Consider the following 18,784-nt stretch of genomic DNA (forward strand, 5'->3'; position numbering starts at 1 on the left):
AGGTTATCATAAAGATTTAATATTGTCTATAACAGTGCATTTTGAAGGAAGTAAACTTCTGTGCAAATGAATTGTTTCCTAATGCTTGCTTCAAAATCATAATTAGTGGACAAATAAGAATATTTCTGCCAAAGATCAAGGAAATAACTAGTACCAGATAGATGTCTGCCTCGGAAAGAACATTTCTGGCAATTAGTTTTAAGAGAGGCAGAAATACATGTGAAATAACTGCACTGAAATAATCAGGAAGTTAGTATGTCAAGCCATTGACTTCTTTGAATCCCAGAATAAAATTCCCTGAATAAAATTATCATTCTTGAAATGATAATACCATTATGAATTAAACTACTGAATGTCATGTACTAACAGAATATCTCTTCAAACAGGAAAAGAATCAGTAAATATTTCTCCATTGCATGAGAGGCCTGAGCACAGATTTCTGTTTTTTCTGTTTTAACATGAAGTTGGAATCATGTTAATAAAATGTCAGAAAGATTCTAGTGGTTTTTACTGTCTGTGAGATTTTGTAGTGGATTAATTATGTCCTTCACTTACTTGAGATAAAGCAGCTATTCTTTGACTCTGGAGAAGAATCTTGACATTAGAGGAAGGCCTTTGCAAATAACTTGTTGATCATGTTTGTGAAGACCTAATATGTGCCTGATTTGCTCCACAGAAATGAAGTTGCCCTCTCTCACTTTTCTCAGGAGACAGTTGTAGCTTTTCCAAAGGCTTCCAGCAGCAGTCTAGCTGCACAGATATCTTCTATGTCCAGCATACTTGTTACATATCTGGCCAATTGCAAAGCAGAACCGAAAATCCCATCCAGAACATGTCATATAAAAAACATTAACATAAATATTGCTCTTGGTTCTCTTTTATCTAGGGGAGAATATGGCCTTCATGAATACACAGAAGTTAAGACTGTCACAATCAAAATCCCACAGAAGAACTCGTAATGCTTCTTGAGGTGCAGAATTTAACACCTTCAAATTAATCTGAAAAAGCTATCTGAATTCTGAAATGTTTTGTGTCCCAAATTATTCATTAACCTTCTTGATTTCTAATTGTGTGCTTACATTAACAATATAAAGGATATTGTCGAAAATTTTAGTGTCATTAACTGAGAAAAGGAAATCTTAATGTCTGGTACATAGCTGAATGATGTTTAAATTCATGTTGAGAAAAAGCTATTTTTATTTTCAGTGGAAAGTATCTAGTGCTGTGAAAATGTTGCTTTTTCAATATATCCTACAGGTACAGTTTGAATTTTTGTGCTCTTCTAAATATTAGGTGGTGAACTTCGCATTTTCTTGTCTTTGTGACCTTAACAAAAGCACTTACGAGTAATTACGAGATAGATACTGCTCTGTGTCTTTAAAAAATAGTAGACTTTTTTAGATATATTTCTTAGACTATTGAATTGTTCATTATACTACATAAATGTAATCTGGATAATATTAAGCCATATTAAAATTTATCTTCAAAACCTAATATTGTTCCTTGCATTAGTCTTTTTTATTACACTGGTTTATCACTGGGTCTTATGTAGCACATATTTTATATCACTAAAGAAGAGCTACTGTCTCAGTGGTGTGTTTAGGTCATCAGAAATCTACTGTATTGGCTACATGGAGACCTAAATCCTTAATCCTTCAACAGTATTACAAATGGAAAAATATGAACACAGAGAGCCCTGAGCAGTTTGCAAAGAGCCAACACTTGGCTTTTTAGTGTTAAGTATATAATAAAGTTCTAACAGATGACAAGCAAGAAATACTGAAGGGAAAGAAGAGAAGTGGAGGTGAGGCAAGATAATCTCTTCTTCTTTAAGTGTACTCATATTCCTGCATGTTTTCCTCCCTCCTCTTTCCTCCTCTAGTCTGCTGTTTCCCTTCATTCTTTCTCCTCATCCTCTCTTTTTCTTATAACTGCTTATTCTTATAAAGGCCCTCTGCAGATATGTGTGCCAAGCTGATCAGAACCTATAAGGTCTCTCAGTCTGTGCAGCTTTAGTATTTCACAATCTTCTGCCAGTGCAGCTTTCAGCATGCTCTGGTGGCCACTCACCATCAGCAGCCACCAGATAAGCTCTGGAACAGTGATCTATACACAGCAAGCACAGCAATTACATAGCCTGATACTGACAGGCTCATGTTTTCTGTTCAGAAGAGGAAAGAAAGAACAAAAATGAAAATAAATACCAAGTAAAGGAAAAGAAAAAAAAAATCCTAATGAAATCAGCTCTGAAAGACTTTAGAAGTGGTAATGAACATAATGTTAGAGAATGACAATCATACAACGAAATATCAAATATCTAAAAAGAGATAAAAAGCAGTATGCAGAGCAAGTATCGGTCTTAAGTCTTACTGTCCAAATTCTCCTTTCGCTGATGTCAGTTGCAGAATTCTCAAGGGAGGCCAAACGACAATAAGTCTACCTTTGCATTTGGTTTGAATCAGGAGTGCACTTCTGAAATTATATACCTGAGCATCTCCACTTACTTTGTTTGTTTACATGGAAGAGTGATACAGGGGAGCAAAATTAGCTGCCTTTTCAATGACACTAAACCAGAAGATGCACACTTGGCCTGTGCCTGGTATAATCCAATCACTAATAACCATTGAGCCCTTAGAAGCAGACTATGGCCAGTCTGAAGCAACTCCCCTCTGAATGTGTACTGTGTGGGTGGTTGCTTCCTATCTGCTCACAGTGTCCTTTGGCAGCACAAGACTGCATATCCAGTCCTACCAGGCTACGCTACCTGCCTCTGCAAGCCCAAGCAAAGAATGATTTTGAAATATAACCCAAGGAAAAGGAAAACTCAACATAAATAGAGGGGCAAAGGAGAAGGATCAACTCAGCCCTTGCATGTATTCATGTATTCTTCTTGACAACATCTGAAATATTTTAATACTGCTCTCAGCAATATTGTAAAACTATTTTAATTCTTATTTGAGAGATTCGTTCTCTTATTTATATGTAAAATAAAGCTGGCAATGGTCTTGTTCTGTCAATTTAAATGTTTAAATTGATCAGAATGTAGCATCTAGTATTGACTTCAAATTCTCATTGTTTTCAAAAACCTTGAGTCCATGTGTATATTAGGCATATGAGAGACAGAGAGAAGAGAGAGAACAGATAGAGACAGCAAAAGCTGTCATTCAACTGAGGTGAAACACCCAACTTTTTCATCAGAGCCAAGTATAGCTTTGGGTTAATCTGATGACACACTGAAGTTGTTTGGAAGAGATGCCAATGTAAAGAGATACACCTTTTGGCATTTAGTAAGCTTAAGGAATTCAATATGTGTGTGCTTGCGTAAAGCACTTGAGATATGTTTGAAGGAGGCAAACAAAAGCTCAACAGATTACATAGTCCAGTTTATGTTATAAAAAAACTTTAGTTCACAGTGCATGGCAAAGTGTCCAACCCGGGAGAATTTCAGAACACAGTCCCATTTGTTCCTCAACCACTGGTTACTAACTCAGAGTCAAGATCAGGAGTGGCTTTCTCTTCTCAGCACACAGACTGTTAGTACTAATACAATTTCTTTGTGAGTACAAGAAATGTCCTTTTACAATCAAGAGTAACTGTAACTGTGTTCTTGGTATTAAAAGCTCCACCTGACAGTGAAATATCTTTGCTCTGTTTTTGCATTATATCCCCACATGAGTATGGCGGCTTGTGATCACCTAGGTTGGGCAAGAATAAAGGAGGACTTACGTAAATATTACACAAGTAATTCAGGACACCCTTTCTTTCTGGGCTCTAATCTTTGTCGTGTTACTCCTGTTACATGCTAAAGCAGCACCATTGAAACTTATTGGGATGAAACACGAAAAAAGCAAAAGTTAATTCTATGCAAATGTCTTTAATAATGTTAATGAAGTTGTAGTGGGCATTTCACTGAGAACAAAAAACAAGACAAGCAAACTTGCTGCACTTCCTTTCAAAGCCCCTGAAAACTGACTGCTATGGTCAGCATCAATTAATAAATTTAAATTTTATGTTTGGATTAAAATGGTGATATTTTCCATACAGCTCTCCAAGTTAGTGAGTGCCTGTATGAATAAGGTACAGCAAAATTCCAGCAGATTTGAAAGGAACTATTTCTTTTTCTAGTGAAGTATATTTCTGTCTCCTTAACACTATTAAATGCACACCTTTGATTTTCATGAAGATATGACCAAGGAGATACTTTTGCCATCTTCATAGGAAGTTATCTGTTTCAACAATTTTATACCATATAGAAAATCAAGTAATAGAAACTTGGGGTCTTTAAAGCCACTGTCTTGCCATCACTGGAGCCATCTGTGACCTCTCTTCTGTCCCTGATACACTATTTTTTTTTAAGGGGGGAAGCAGTTGAATGGTAACAGCAGGATACAGAGACCCTCAAGCTATTTCAGTCAAAACAGTGAATCTGTAAGGAATTCTCATTCCATCTCAAGAAAGAAAATCTTTGATAATCCTTGACTGCCATATGTCCAAGTCTTAAGACAGAAAGGAGAAGACATGGAAAAAATATTCACAGCAAAAAGAGCATCTGGCTTGGATAAGAAGTGAAAATTCCCTGATGAAGTAGGTTTTAGGGAGGAATTTGAAAGATGTGAGATCCTGACAGGCAACACGGCTCATGAGGGAGGAGAGCGATATATTCAATCTGTGTCACAAAAGATAAGTGCAGAAAAGACAAGTGCAATAAAAAAGAGGGAGAAAGGAAAGGAGCAATAGCAGAAGTATAAGGAGTTTGATGGGGAATGAAAGTAAAGCTAAAGATCACCTTGAGATTCTGAAAGATCTCACTGTAAGATATTACTATAATTCTGTAGAGACTTAACATGAAGGGCTTTAATGGTGAAGTGTCCTTCCCCAGCTCCTTCATCATCATGTTTGCTGGCAGATTATATTTGTCCTGCCTGATCCTTCACATTCAGGTCTTGTTACAGTTCTTGTGGTGTCTTGTCTTCCATCTATTCCCCTACTGAAAAGTAAGATTTAACTAACTCCATTTTAGAAGTCCACTTTAAAATAATGAAAAAAAAAAAAAAAAAAAGTGTTTTTGAACATTTGGGAATAATAGTACCCTGTGAACTTAGTGGGAGGCCCTGAGGACTGAATTATAACCTTTGCTGTGCTGGAAGAGAAACAGTGGCTTGATGAATATACTGTTGTGGAAACAAAAGTTAAAGATCTGGAAGCACAACATAAACTGACTCAGCCAATAAAATTCTGCATAGTCTTGTAGGAAGGACATAAATTACCTGTTGCATAAAAAAACTAAACAGGCATAAAGATCCAGTAAACAGAACTGAGTATTGGGTAGCTGGGCTGTTGAAAATCCAATTCATGAAACAGTCCTCAAAGGGTAGCAACAATTATTCATAAACAGTATAATAAACTGCTAATATAGAAGAAGGACACAACAGCTGCTTTTGCACATTAGTAGCAGGCATTGCAGAAAGATCTGAAAGAAGTATAACTAAAATACAATAAAGTTGTCCACAGAGGGAGCAGAATAGAAGTAGCTCACTCTTCCAAGAAAAAATATTAGTATTGATGGTTATTTTGAATCAAGCAAGATGGAAGGGATAGTAGCAAAGAGAAGAATGTCCGAGAGGCAAATAAGTGGACCAAGTGAGAGAATAAGCAATACTGACCACAATTAACTATATTCAAGAATCAAGAAAGATTTTATATGAGTGTGAAGGAAGAAACATGACATGGGAATGTTGTATTTGGATTATAAATATGTCCCATACATGACATATAAACAAATATTTCAGAACTCTCATTGTGGACAACAGTATGTATTGCTGAGCACAGTGCTTACTAGCAAGCTGAGTCTATATAAAGAGCCTTTGACCCTGACTGTGCTGATAGCGATCTTTAAAAGGCATAAGATTCTGTAGCCTTCTCCATCTCCAGACATCCTCAACGAAAAGAATCCATGCAAGTTACTTCTTATAAACCATCATCACCAATGAACAGGCCACTTATTTACAGCACAATGCATGAGCCCTCATACAGCACATTGGTCAAGTTCAAGCTACAGGGAAAATGTCAATGCATACATTTGGATGATGAATGAACACAAGAAAGTCATATTCTGTCTACAAATATTTATCCAACAGAACAGTATGATGATTATATACAGTAAACACAAATTGCAGATTATTCATTCAATATCAATATATTAATCAATACTCTTAACATATTTTTTTCTCCTAGTGGGGAAAACTAGTCTTGCATGTGTACTAAGCCAAAATTTTCTAAAATAATATAAATGTATTTATTTTTGAATGTCCTGAACAATTAAGGGGTTCTGTTTTTCAAATATGGGACACCTTGGCCGTAGGTTAAATAAAGCTAGCAGAGAGAATCTAAAGGCACAGCTTCTCATATCCACATGTCATCAGAGAGACTCAGTCTGAAGGAGGAAGGAGATACAAGCACCATTGTGGCTATAGGGATCTAAAGGCAAAACAATATGATTAGAAGGAGAAGAAATACTTTACAAAACCCAGTTTAATAGGAGAACAGAGAAGCTCTTGGGTAAGAAGTTTCTTCCCCATGCCACTTTTTGGCTTCATGTCCGCCCGCTTAATCACAAATAAGGGGGAATGATCACAGTCAAAGTAACAGTAAGGAGGTAGTGGAGAAGAGCACTTTCAGGTCACATACCCAAATCCCATCACAGCAATAAAGCCGTATACTTTAGCCACCACTAAACAAGGGAGTCCTTGCAAAAACTTGAAGATTTTCTTTTTCTGTCACTTTTCTGTGCCTTCATAAATATGTAGGCAGAATAGTTAACCTTCATTGCCTTACTCACTTCTAGAAACTGGGTTTCTTATGTGGCTTTATGGACACAGGAAGACACTTTTTAAACTTAATTTAGCCAAATGACTAAATTTTTGTGAATTATATTTTTTCCATGTGTTTATTGCTTATTTGTTTCTTTTTTTTTTTTTCTGTAAATACTTTGCTTACAGAAAACAACATGTAAGTACTGATTCTGTGTAACTGAATGCAGATATGAGCTTATATGTAAATCATTGTATTATGGAATATATTCATAAGAACAGAATCTGGCAGAATTTTATTTCATAAAATGACATTATGAAAATTAAAACCTTTGGCATATTGGACATAATGAGATGAAAAACACATACGCCTTCTCCTTCACATTAGGCATACCTGTCCAGATCAAGGTCATAGAAGTTTCACTGCCTCCTTCTGAGCTTACTTCCCTAGCACACAAGCAGATCACCTGGGAGGAAAGAGAGGTGAGTCAGTCTGACTCAGATTTTTGTGTGGTTTTATGTCACTATTGCAGCTGGAAAGCAGCTGGAAAGTCGACTTTCACAGCTCCTCAGGAGTTCCTTCATGTCAAATGACGAGCTGTATGGGAGAAGCTAGCTGTGTATTTTACTAATCGATTCTTAGCAGACTGAAATTTTCCATAACCACCAAATCTAGCAGAGTTTGACATGATTTCTGACCTTTAAATCAAGCACTCAGCACTGTAAATGCTGGCACTGACTCCTCAGCTCAGAGACCACCCTGAACATGCTATAGCCTATATAAAATTTTCTCTCCTTGGAGAGACATTTTAAACTGAAGATTTCTAGGGATGTCAGCTACCACTAGCATTAATTCTGACAGCTCTGGATATCTATGTGATTCAGGTAAATGTTGTCTGTAAGCATTGTTATGTTCTGAACAGAAGAACCAGTTATTCATTGTGTTTTGGTGCTTTACTGCCTCAGGGCTGCTTGCGTGACATTATTGCTTTAAATTCCAAAAGCACATTTTATCTGAAAGATGCATTTTAGCTCTTTAGTTTTAAACGAACTAAATGGACAACTTTAAAACTAATCTTTCTCTTGAATGTTGTATATAGAATAAATTTTTTTGGAGGTGAGACTTTTAATAATAGTTTTCAACCAGGGAAATATATAACAAATGTGAGGACAGAAAAAAGAGCATGGTAGCTGAGAGAATCCAGAAACAAGTTAAATATTTAAAACTAAAATTCTCATTGTATAAATAAGACATTACATGATTAAACAGAAAATATCTGTTTACTTTTTATTCATTGAGCTCTATTTGAGAAAACTTGATGCTCTGAAATCCTGATGCACGAATCTCTGTATGTTCATGGCAGTGGACTACAATCACCTAGTAAAATCCATAGTCGCAAGGTCAAATCTCATTCATAATAGTCAGATGAAGGCAGAGGGAATCCAGTGGATAGGGTGGATAAAATTTTATCTCCCCAAACCATTATGGGTTTAAAAAGTAAAGCTTGAAAAAACAATCAAAAGCAAAGATATAAAGAAAATTAAGAATCCTTTCTGAGAAGGGAGAAAAATATATATACACACAGAAAACATATGCCAGCAGAAAATAGGGATTTGTTGCAGAAAAAATTACTGAACATTTTACAGAGATAGAAAATATCTCAAATTATATCATAGCCTGTAAATCAAGGCAATTGTGATATTTTAACATTTCTAAGAATGAACTTTTTGTTACAAAATTTGAAAGTGACAATAAATTAAAAATTCCACCCCATGCCATTTTTCAGTCATTTAAAAAGTCCCATTCCTAAGCTTTCCAGCTTACGTATTTCCTTAAGAATACCCAGCGCAGAAAGTTAAGAGATCAGCATATATACGAATTATTTAGAATTGAGAAAAAAAAATGCATAGAACAAACTCAGCATAATGGACAGATTCAGAGAAATCATAGCTAAGGCTAGACTTCAAAGGAATGCAAGTATGTAAGGCAGAAAAGCCACAATGTGGTACTCAGACATCAGTAATATTTACAGTGATAGTCTGTAGTTAACAAAGGACAAGAAGCCATTTGAGAACCAATGTAGCCAGGTTAGAGAAACAAATATATTTAATTTAATTTAGTTTGTGTTTCAGCTTTTTGCATTTTCTTTTTTCTTGTTGATACTTAAAAAATGACTGCGTAAAATGCGAAGTCATCCACAGATAACCTGCTAATAGGTAGAATACCATTCAGCTCAATCTTTGATGTAGTTATTAATGTGGATCTCAAAAAGGCATTGAACAATGACTTATCTGTGAAATCTGATTCTATGCTGTGAAATTTATGACAGATGGGTCTTGTTTTCTCTGAACAGTAGATATATTTTTCCTTTGCTATAATAAAATACACTTTCTCAAAAAAAAAAAAAAAAAAACCCAAAAAAAAAACCTAAACCCCAAAACCTATATATGAAGAAAAATCATCTGTCAAAAGAATACCTGAAGAAGGATTTATATAAAGGAAATGTTCCAAGACTCAAGGAGATGATGGCACAACAGTACTTTAACTCACCTTTGTCTGTCAATGAAATAAGGAACACACGAATGAATGAACAATGATATAGTTACTGCAGAGCCAGAAAGGATCCTATTTTAAACTCAGATTGAAATATTCTTTATTTAATTATCTTCCTGGGAGAAAATAATACTTCTTATGCCAAAATCTGTTGCCTTCGCGTAGGCGTAGCGACCTGGTTCAGGAACGGCACGGCGACCAACCCTGGGCCGCTCGGGCCATCAGCTCACTGACACCAATGTGGTGGACGGCAAATGGCATTTATTGCTTGATGGCACGGTGTTATATAGCTTAGGTTTACAACGTCACTTCCGTCTGCTTACCTCATAAATTAAGTGCTATTGGCTACTAGGAGAGGGGCCCTATCTTTCCGTACAGCGCGATATCTTCTGACTGTCAGACCCTGGCTACCCACAAAAATCCCATATAAATCCATTGTAGAACTACAGCACAATGGAGTTAAAATTTAAATATAGTTATTTTAATTTACTTTTCACTGAAATCCCTCCTAGAATACACCTCTGAACACCTAGGAGATTGTCAAAATAGCATAAAAGTTACCCTGCTCAGGGCTTTAGTCTAACTAGAAGGCAGCCTACAGCCCATGAACATTACGGGAGATGCCCTGAGCTCTCGGTGTCCACGTGGGCATATTAAGAACTTTGAAATGAAATCTGCAAAATCTTGTACGCTAAGCATTGAGCTAATACATAGTCAAGAGTAATGGGACAACTAAACATGACAGAGGGTAGGTGCCAGCTTCATCATTTTGCAGGGAATAGCCTCTATAATAACTAATCTCTGGAGAAAGAGCTATCAGGCTGCTGTATTCGCATTTCTTGAAGAGAGAGAAGATACTGAAAAAGTCTGGTACCAGAGATGTGAACTGGAGTACCACAAAATCCATTCACCACAGGACTTTAGAACAGAAAAAGGAAAGCACTGTTCACATGGTGTTAATCACCCTCTACAATGATTACACCCTAAAAGCTTGTAGGGTTTAAGCCTGACACAGAGTTATTTAGGCATATACTGGCTGACCTGGCTTTTGGCACTTGCAGCAATCAAGGTTTAAGCACATCTATGCATGCCCTAGTGGGTACCAGGGTAACTATGAGATGTTCTCACAGAAAATTCAGATAACTTCAGACAAGGCAGCAAAAATGGTTTGTTTTTTTGTTGTTTTTTTTTTTTTTTAATTTATTCTATAATTCTGAATACACATGATGAAAGTAGAAGCTAAAATGCCTATTTTTGTGGATTCAGCTGCTGGACCTTACTTGGTATCTCTCAGTTGGATGCATCTGACATAGGAAAAATATCCACTAATACCTTGACCATCCAGCACACAGGTCTCAACTGAATGACTTTGAGTGGCCATACATTAGTTTGTAGACTAACCATGGAAAGAGCCAAACAAAAAGAGCCATATCAAACAACAGAAACTCCTGCAGCCTTGCTGGGATGTAACCAAAGCTCACCATATGTGAGAAACAGTACCATCACTTGAAATGTTAGCATGTGGGATTGAGTGCGCCCTCAGCAAGTTTGCCGATGACACCAAGCTGTGTGGTTCGGTTGATACGCTGGAGGGAAGGGATGCCATCCAGAGGGACCTTGACACGCTTGTGAGGTGGGCTGATGCCAACCTTATGAAGTTTAACCATGACAAGTGCAAGGTCCTACACCTGGGTCGGAGCAATCCCAGGCACAGCTACAGGTTGGGCAGAGAAGAGATTCAGAGCAGCCCTGCGGAGAAGGACTTGGGGGTGTTGGTCGATGAGAAAATGAACATGAGCTGGCTTCAGTGTGTGCTCACAGCCCAGAAAGCCAACCGTATCCTGGGCTGCATCAAAAGGAGCGTGACCAGCAGGTCGAAGGAGGTGATCCTGCCCCTCTACTCTGCTCTCGTGAGACCTCACTTGGAGTATTGTGTGCAGTTCTGGTGTCCTCAACATAAAAAGGACATGGAGCTGTTGGAACAAGTCCAGAGGAGGGCCACGAGGATGATCAGGGGACTGAAGCACCTCCCATATGTAGATAGGCTGAGAAAGTTGGGGCTGTTCAGCTGCGTGGAGACCTCATAGCAGCCTTCCAGTATCTGAAGGGGGCCTACAAGGATGCTGGGGATGGACTACTCATCAGGGACTGTAGTGACAGGACAAGGGGTAACGGGTTCAAACTTAAACAGGGGAAGTTTAGATTGGATATAAGGAAGAAATTCTTTCCTGTGAGGGTGGTGAGGCACTGGAATGGGTTGCCCAGGGAGGTTGTGAATGCTCCATCCTTGGCAGTGTTCAAGACCAGGTTGGATGAGGCCTTGGGTGGCATGGTTTAGTGTGGGGTGTCCCTGCCCATGGCAGGGGGGTTGGAACTAGATGATCTTAAGGTCCTTTCCAGCCCTAACTATTCTATGATTCTATGAGCAATTCCGCTATGTATCTTTGACACATTATAACTCACCATAAAAACATAAACTTACATAAGCTACAAGCTGGGCAGAGAAGAGATTCAGAGTAGCCTGGCAGAGAAGGACTTGGGGGTGTTGGCTGATGAGAAATTGAACATGAGGCGGCTTCAGTGTGCGCTCGCAGCCCAGAAAGCCAACCGTATCCTGGGCTGCATCAAAAGGAGCGTGACCAGCAGGTCGAAGGAGGTGATCCTGCCCTGCTCTCTTGAGACTCCACTTGGAGCACTGTGTGCAGTTCTGGTGTCCTCAAAATAAGAAAGACATGGAACTGTTGGAGCAAGTCCAGAGGAGGCCAAGGGGATGATCAGGGGGCTGGGGTACCTCCCATATGAAGATAGGCTGAGAAAGTTGGGGCTGTTCAGCCTGGAGAAGAGAAGGCTGCATGGAGACCTCATAGCAGCCTTCCAGTATCTCAAGGGGGCCTACAAGGATGCTGGGAAGGGACTTTTCATCAGCGGCTGTAGTGACAGGACAAGGGGTAATGGATTTAAGCTTAAACAGGGGAAGTTCAGGTTAGGTATAAGGAAGAAGCTCTCTACTGTGAGGGTGATGAGGCACTGGAATGGGTTGACCAGGGAAGTTGTGAATGGTCCATTCCTGGCAGTGTTCAAAGCCAGATTGGATGGAATCTTGGGTGCCATGGTTTAGTGGCAGCTGTCCCTGCCCATGGCAGGAGGGTTGAAACTAGGTGATTTTAAGGTCCTTTCCCACACTAACTATCATATGATTCTATGATTCTATAAGTAATAAAATTTTGCTAGCAATCAATTCCATGAAGAAAATTATCCTGATGATTCTAGGTTTTGTATTCATGCTTCCCTGGAGTAAGCTGTCCTTGTTTTTTGCTGTGACATTCCCATTTAGTTTGCCCCTCTGCCCTATTCTGTTACAGCTTACAGAGGCTGTCACTTTTCCTTTAACCATATCTCTGCATGTGATCTCTTGCGATTGTGTTTGGGCCATTACGGGCACTCCACAATATAGAGTCCTGCTGGATTTTTGCTGAGCTACTTTTTTATCCTCACTGAGGGAATAACAATTTACAGTTTGTCCACACATCTTTGCTTCACAAAACTATTTCCCAAATTATTCTGAGTAATTCTTTTTTATCTGAATATTGCCACATATCTATGCATTTATACAAAAAGAAAAAAAAATCATATTCTTTTAGACAGGACACACAGGACTAAGAGTATTATTTTAACTTCCCAGACGGAGGCTCTTGAAATGAAAACTCATTTTTATGAGTTTGTAGTTTGCCTTTTCTATGTACTTTTATGTAATGTTTAAAGCTGGCTTTTTGAGCAAGATTATATATTGTCATGTTTCACATGACAGAATAGATGGACTATTTTGACCCGCAAAATACCTATGGGTCAGACTATATTATTCAGCAACATTGCGTTTAAAAGGGAAACCAGCAGACTTATTCCTAAAACATTATTCTACCAATTATTATATCTGTAAAACAGAGAAACATAGGAAAGATTTCTTTTTCATTGAATTTTCCCATGCACTATTTCAGATGGCCTATTAAATTCTTTTTTTTCCTCTTATATATCCACAGCACCACAAAGCTTGTATTACTGGCCTTAGTTCAAACATCATATCAGCAAACTCTTGACATTCCCATGAATTCCCAGTTATCTGAAATTCTACTAAGAACCTTAGTTCTGTCAACTTTTACGTGATCAGATAGGAAGGACTTAGCCTTTCCTAAGGCAGTTTCTCACATAGATGCGTGGCAATACATTATGTTGTTGTGACCTCTGCTGGAGAAAAGAACAAAGCACATGGAATTTTTTGTCTTTTTTTTTTTTTTTTTTTTTTTTTTTTTTTTAACTGGAAAATTTCACTTTTCACTTCACTGTTCACTTTAAAACCATTTGTTATTACGCATTCAGTAATAGATTAATTCATTCAGCTGCAGACAGCCATCCCAGCACAATGCCACTAGTGTAATATAGACAGCTTAACACACACGGGTTGCCAGTCTCATATTTCACATATTTCTTATAAAAAAAAATACATATACTTGTATATTTTTAATCTAGTTGCAGTTGGAACATAAGCTCATGTATGGTCCACCAACACCGTTGTTATATGTGGTTATCAGAGATAGTTGAAGGTGTCAGACTGGCGCTATACACTATTGACAATAGCAGGCCTTTAGAAAGGTATAAGAGATTTTGAAGGCTTTCAGCCTTTCCTGTTTGCAAGCAAAAACAAGGCCAACAAGGTCCTCAATATCCTCAATGTTTTAAATATGATTCCTTTAAACAAATTGTTGTAGCTTGCAGACTTTCTAAAAAGTATTTACATACTAAAAATACACTTGACACAGAATATCCCTGTCACTGTCTGCAGAGCAGTCATTGAGTGATCTAAAATATGCATGACACTGACAATATATTTGCTTCATCCTTCTAACAAAAAGAAAGAGAAATAAAAATAAAGATTTTAAAATATTACATTTACCTTCATTTAGCAAGAAATTAATCCCATGTTGATTACAGTGAAATTCTGCTTCATACTATAAGGATCAAATCACACTATAAGGATCAAATAAGATGTAAATATTAGACTGATATCATTTACTGGTGGAAATTGGTGTTTTGCTGAAGATTTGGTCTCTGTATCTTGAGAACACCTGAAAGTATTTTAGAATATTTTATTTCCTACAATTATTAGGTAACACTTGATATCTTTCTTCTGTTCATTTCTCCAACTCTTATAAAAGGGTTTATCTAGTGGAAAAACCAAGACACATTTGTTATCCACTTTTGGTTAGCTCATTGCATAGAAGTAGCTTTTGGTTTGTGGAGTCAATCAGTTGGGATAAACACATGTACAGTTTTGTAGTCAGAAAGTTCAAAATTATAAATTAGAGGCTTTCATAAGTAGAATATTATTTGTTTTGACAATTATGCAATTTAAATATTTTCTTTAATTACTTTGTTTCCTACTCCAGTATTTTGAGACAATGGCTTATAACTGTTACGGACTACAGATTACATAGAGGAATTTTCTGATCTAATCCCAAAAAAAAGAGAGGATGAGGACATTCTGATTCTATATTGTAGGATGTTCTAAAAAATTGATTAAAAGTTTGAAACATTAGAAGCTTTCCCTGATCCATGGAGAGCTGACAAGGACACAGACAAATGAATCAAATGGTAAGTGATTAGCATATTGCAAACCTCATTAGTTATTGTATGATAGCAATGCACACATGATCAGAAGGGATTTAAGCAGAAAATCAACCATAACCATAAGTACTGAGAATTCTCCTATCTTGTGCAATTTCAAAATTAAATAACCAATATTCTTCAAAATGCACACAACAATGTGACAATAACTGCACAGAGTAGTATGTGCAAATACACAAAACATCTTCCAACAAAAAGTCAAGGACAAAAATAAAGCCTCAGATAAAGTGTGCAATACTTTTTTTATTATTATTATTATTTTTCTAACTCTTCAGCAGATGTGGTTCAGCTTTCTAAGTCTAGCATTATGTTATTTTTTAAAAGAAAGGCTTGTGGTTTACAAGCTCTTTTATTTAGGTCTTCATGGTGAGCAGGATAAAAGAGTCGAACACCTGAAGTGCAGGACAGTATATTCAGGTGTTGCCCAGATTTTCAGGGAGCTCATATTTATTCCTACCTTGAATTGCTATTAATTGCAAACATATTTCAGCTCTCTACACTAATGTAAAATCTTCTGATAGTGTAAATACAAATGAATATTTCACTGAGAATTCTTGTATCCAAATATGATAGTGGTAGCACATTTGGGTCCTAGCCGAAGCAACATTTCAATTTGCAAGCTGTCAGTGGGATCTGCAATTTATGACACAATTTCCCATCACAGTGTTAGGCAAGAAGACAAAACCAGACTCCGATAAAAATCTTAGTTCTGTGGTTTTTGTTAACACAGACACATGTGAATTCCCCAGATAATCTTGCTATCTGGGTAGATGGCCACCTGTCATGTACAGTACATACATAGGAGCTGTATGTAGAACCTCATGGCTGCATGTGATGGAGTATGGCCATGGAGAGACAGTTTCTTGCTTGCGGTGCTAAGCAAAAGAAGCTAAACTAAAAGGGAACAGAAAGAGAAGGACAAGGCTGTGACTTGTTCCCTTTGCTGAGATCAAAGGAAACCTGCTGCTGCCTGGGACCAAGTGTGGCTGATACCTGTGCTCAGAACGCATTAGAGACACTAGGTGATCTGAAATAGATGGAGAAAACAAAGAACTCACAAAAAAGTACGCATTCCACTGTAACCTGACTTCAATAACTTGAAGAAGAGCTACCACTGAGTATGGCTATAATCCGCTAGTTAACACCAGTTATCACACACAGACATTTTTATAGCCCAGTCTATAGACTGTAAACATCAGGTAAAGTAGAGTTTGCCACATCCGTACAGAACTTTCAGTCACAACCCCCAGGTCATTATTTAGTTTGGAGATATACTGTTTTTCATAGATTTTTTTAAAACCACTGGGCATGGGTAGTCCTTAGATTATAATGACTTTGTTTACAGGAGGTAGCAAAATATTGTTTGTGTCACCGTATTGGTTTTGGCATGTTTTGTTGTTGAGGTTTTTTTTGGTCCATTTAGCGATTTCAAGAAATAAATGCAGACTGGTTATGTGGCACAGACAGCATAAATCTCCTGGTGAACTCATATCACCTCATTTTTCAACAAAGGATGAACAAATCAGATGTTACCTGCTTCTGAAGTCAATCTCTAGCCATAATTAGTTTAACAGCCTATTTTCTCATGGAGGACTAAAAAGCGTAGCAAAGGATTCCGCACAGATAAAATCTGCGATTAATTTTCCAGTGAGCATTTTGCAAGTTTTTTAAACAATGTAGAGCAATAAAATGATTCTTTGGATTTAAATGTCTATCAGCTTTAAAACAACTCTAAATTTCTGCAGATCTCCACGGATGCTATTTCTGCATGTATTATATTTGATGTTTTCAGGTACCACAAATCTAGTGTTGAAAATGATATGTTACAAGAAGTTCTGTCTCACACTTGCTGTGAATTCAGTCAAGTCTGGACTTTATTTTCATCTTTTTGCTTCCTGTTCCTCTAAGATATCACCCAGTCGAGGGGTAGGACTATGTCAGTGAGTAAAATATTCATTCAAAGAAGAAAAAAAAAAAGTCAAAAAAGAGAAGGAAGATTTATTCATGAACCATAATTTTACAGAAATTGTAATTTGCATAGATCAGTAAGAAAATAAATCCTTCACAAGGACTTCAAAATATTTTCAAGGTCGCTCTGTACCAGTACACTACTATAGTGAAGTGCACTTTTATTATGTAGAAAAACTGAAAGAGGATGGGTTTAGATTAATGTTAGGGAGAAGTTTCTTACTGTGAGGGTGTTGAGGCACTGAAACAGGTTGTCCAGAGAAGTTGTGGATGCCCCATCCCTGGAAGTCTTCAAGGCAAGGTTGGATGGGGCTTTGATCTGCCTTGATCTGGTGAATTGTGTCCCTGCCTAGGACAGGACAGCTGGAACTATATGATCTTTAAGGTCTCACCCAAACCAACCCATTCTATGATTCTATGAAAATTATAGAAAATGTTCAGCCAAATGTTATGAAGATGGCATGTAAATTGAGCAGAGGAAGATGTGGGACATGGTAAGATGCACTGAACCGTGATTTCACTGAATGTAATTGGATAACACAGCTCTAAGTATCCTTAGCACAATTTGCAGGTCTAACAACATAGAAGAAAGAAAATAGTGTATGTGTCACCAATGAACACAAAATATATGCTGTTTCTATAAGCAAGATCATTTGCCTTGATTTGAATCACAAAAAGCTTTATTCCTGTTATCAAGAGTATTTGTTACCTGTTCAACATAGTACAAGACTCAGACAGAGGAGTAGTTGTGTAAGTAAATGGCTGAAGGTTGCATGAGGTGCTTTCCCAAAAAAAGTGGAGACAAAAAATTTGAACTGAAAGACTCAGTATACGAGTGATAAAGGTTGTACAGAAAGGAATTTGACTTAAAATTTTATAATGCAAAATTATTGTAATAGTTTCAAAATTACTTTTACCAAGTAAACAGTATGTTTTATTAAAGGTGAATTTAGTATAGAACATTAAAATGTATGAGATTACATCTCATCTGCTAAATAAATATTATGTTATCAGTAAGATGTCAAGCAATTAAACAGAACTAAGCTAGGAAGCTTTGAAAGCACAGTTTCATGAAGCAGAGTAATGAAAAACCTTTACTTAGAGGTACCAAAGAATAAATATCACATTTTCAGTCACAGCAGTCTGATGCTGATCACAAGGTATGAACAGCACTTCGTCTTGTTATTGTTATTCATGTTGGCTATTACATGCTCGTCGCTGCATATACAGATGCATTCTGAGAACATATTTATTGTTGAAAATCAATACAGCATGCAGATCTAACAAAAACTTCCTCAGAATAATTTTATCTGGTGGATTTCTTGCTGTGTCTCTCTCCCATTCATGGTGTAAAGTAATCCCACAAAATTAAATACTAAGCCTACTAATAATGATAAAGTCTTTAATACCCACAGGAAATTTTTAGTCCTAACAGAACAAGGAATCCTTATTAAGATCTGCGCATGTAGCATATACCTCATTCTACATTTCAGGAAAACAGACTGCATTAAAACCAGTTTACATCTCCTATTTATTGAAGATGCATTCAACACCTCTTGAAAAACACAGACCACCAAGCAATAAAGCATCTTTAAAAACTGTTTCTTAGCTTATTCTATATACAATCTTCTTTTTCTTAAGGAATAACCACTGTTTTCATATCATGAAATGTTACAAAACATTGAGCTAAAATCTCAGTGAAAAGCAGTGTCTCATGATAGATCAATCCCAGCTTGTAGGAACAGGTTATCTTAAAGGCATGGAAGAACAAGAG

General features: G+C 37.1%; 1 protein-coding gene across 1 annotated transcript in view; it reads left to right on the top strand.

The window, feature by feature from the left end:
* The window catches only part of ALDH1A1 (aldehyde dehydrogenase 1 family member A1), a gene marked incomplete at both ends in the record, with an annotated part of 31,206 nt that extends 30,247 nt beyond the window's left edge, over positions 1-959 (top strand). Inside the window, one exon of the mRNA XM_080637445.1 lies at positions 887-959. Within this exon, the coding sequence (XP_080493571.1) occupies positions 887-959 (73 nt within the window). The remainder of the gene's footprint in view (positions 1-886) is intronic.
* Between the last annotated feature and the right edge of the window lie 17,825 nt (positions 960-18,784).

Source organism: Psittacula echo, assembly GCF_963264785.1.
Source record: "Psittacula echo genome assembly, chromosome: Z".
In the NCBI taxonomy this organism is placed as follows: domain Eukaryota; kingdom Metazoa; phylum Chordata; class Aves; order Psittaciformes; family Psittacidae; genus Psittacula; species Psittacula echo.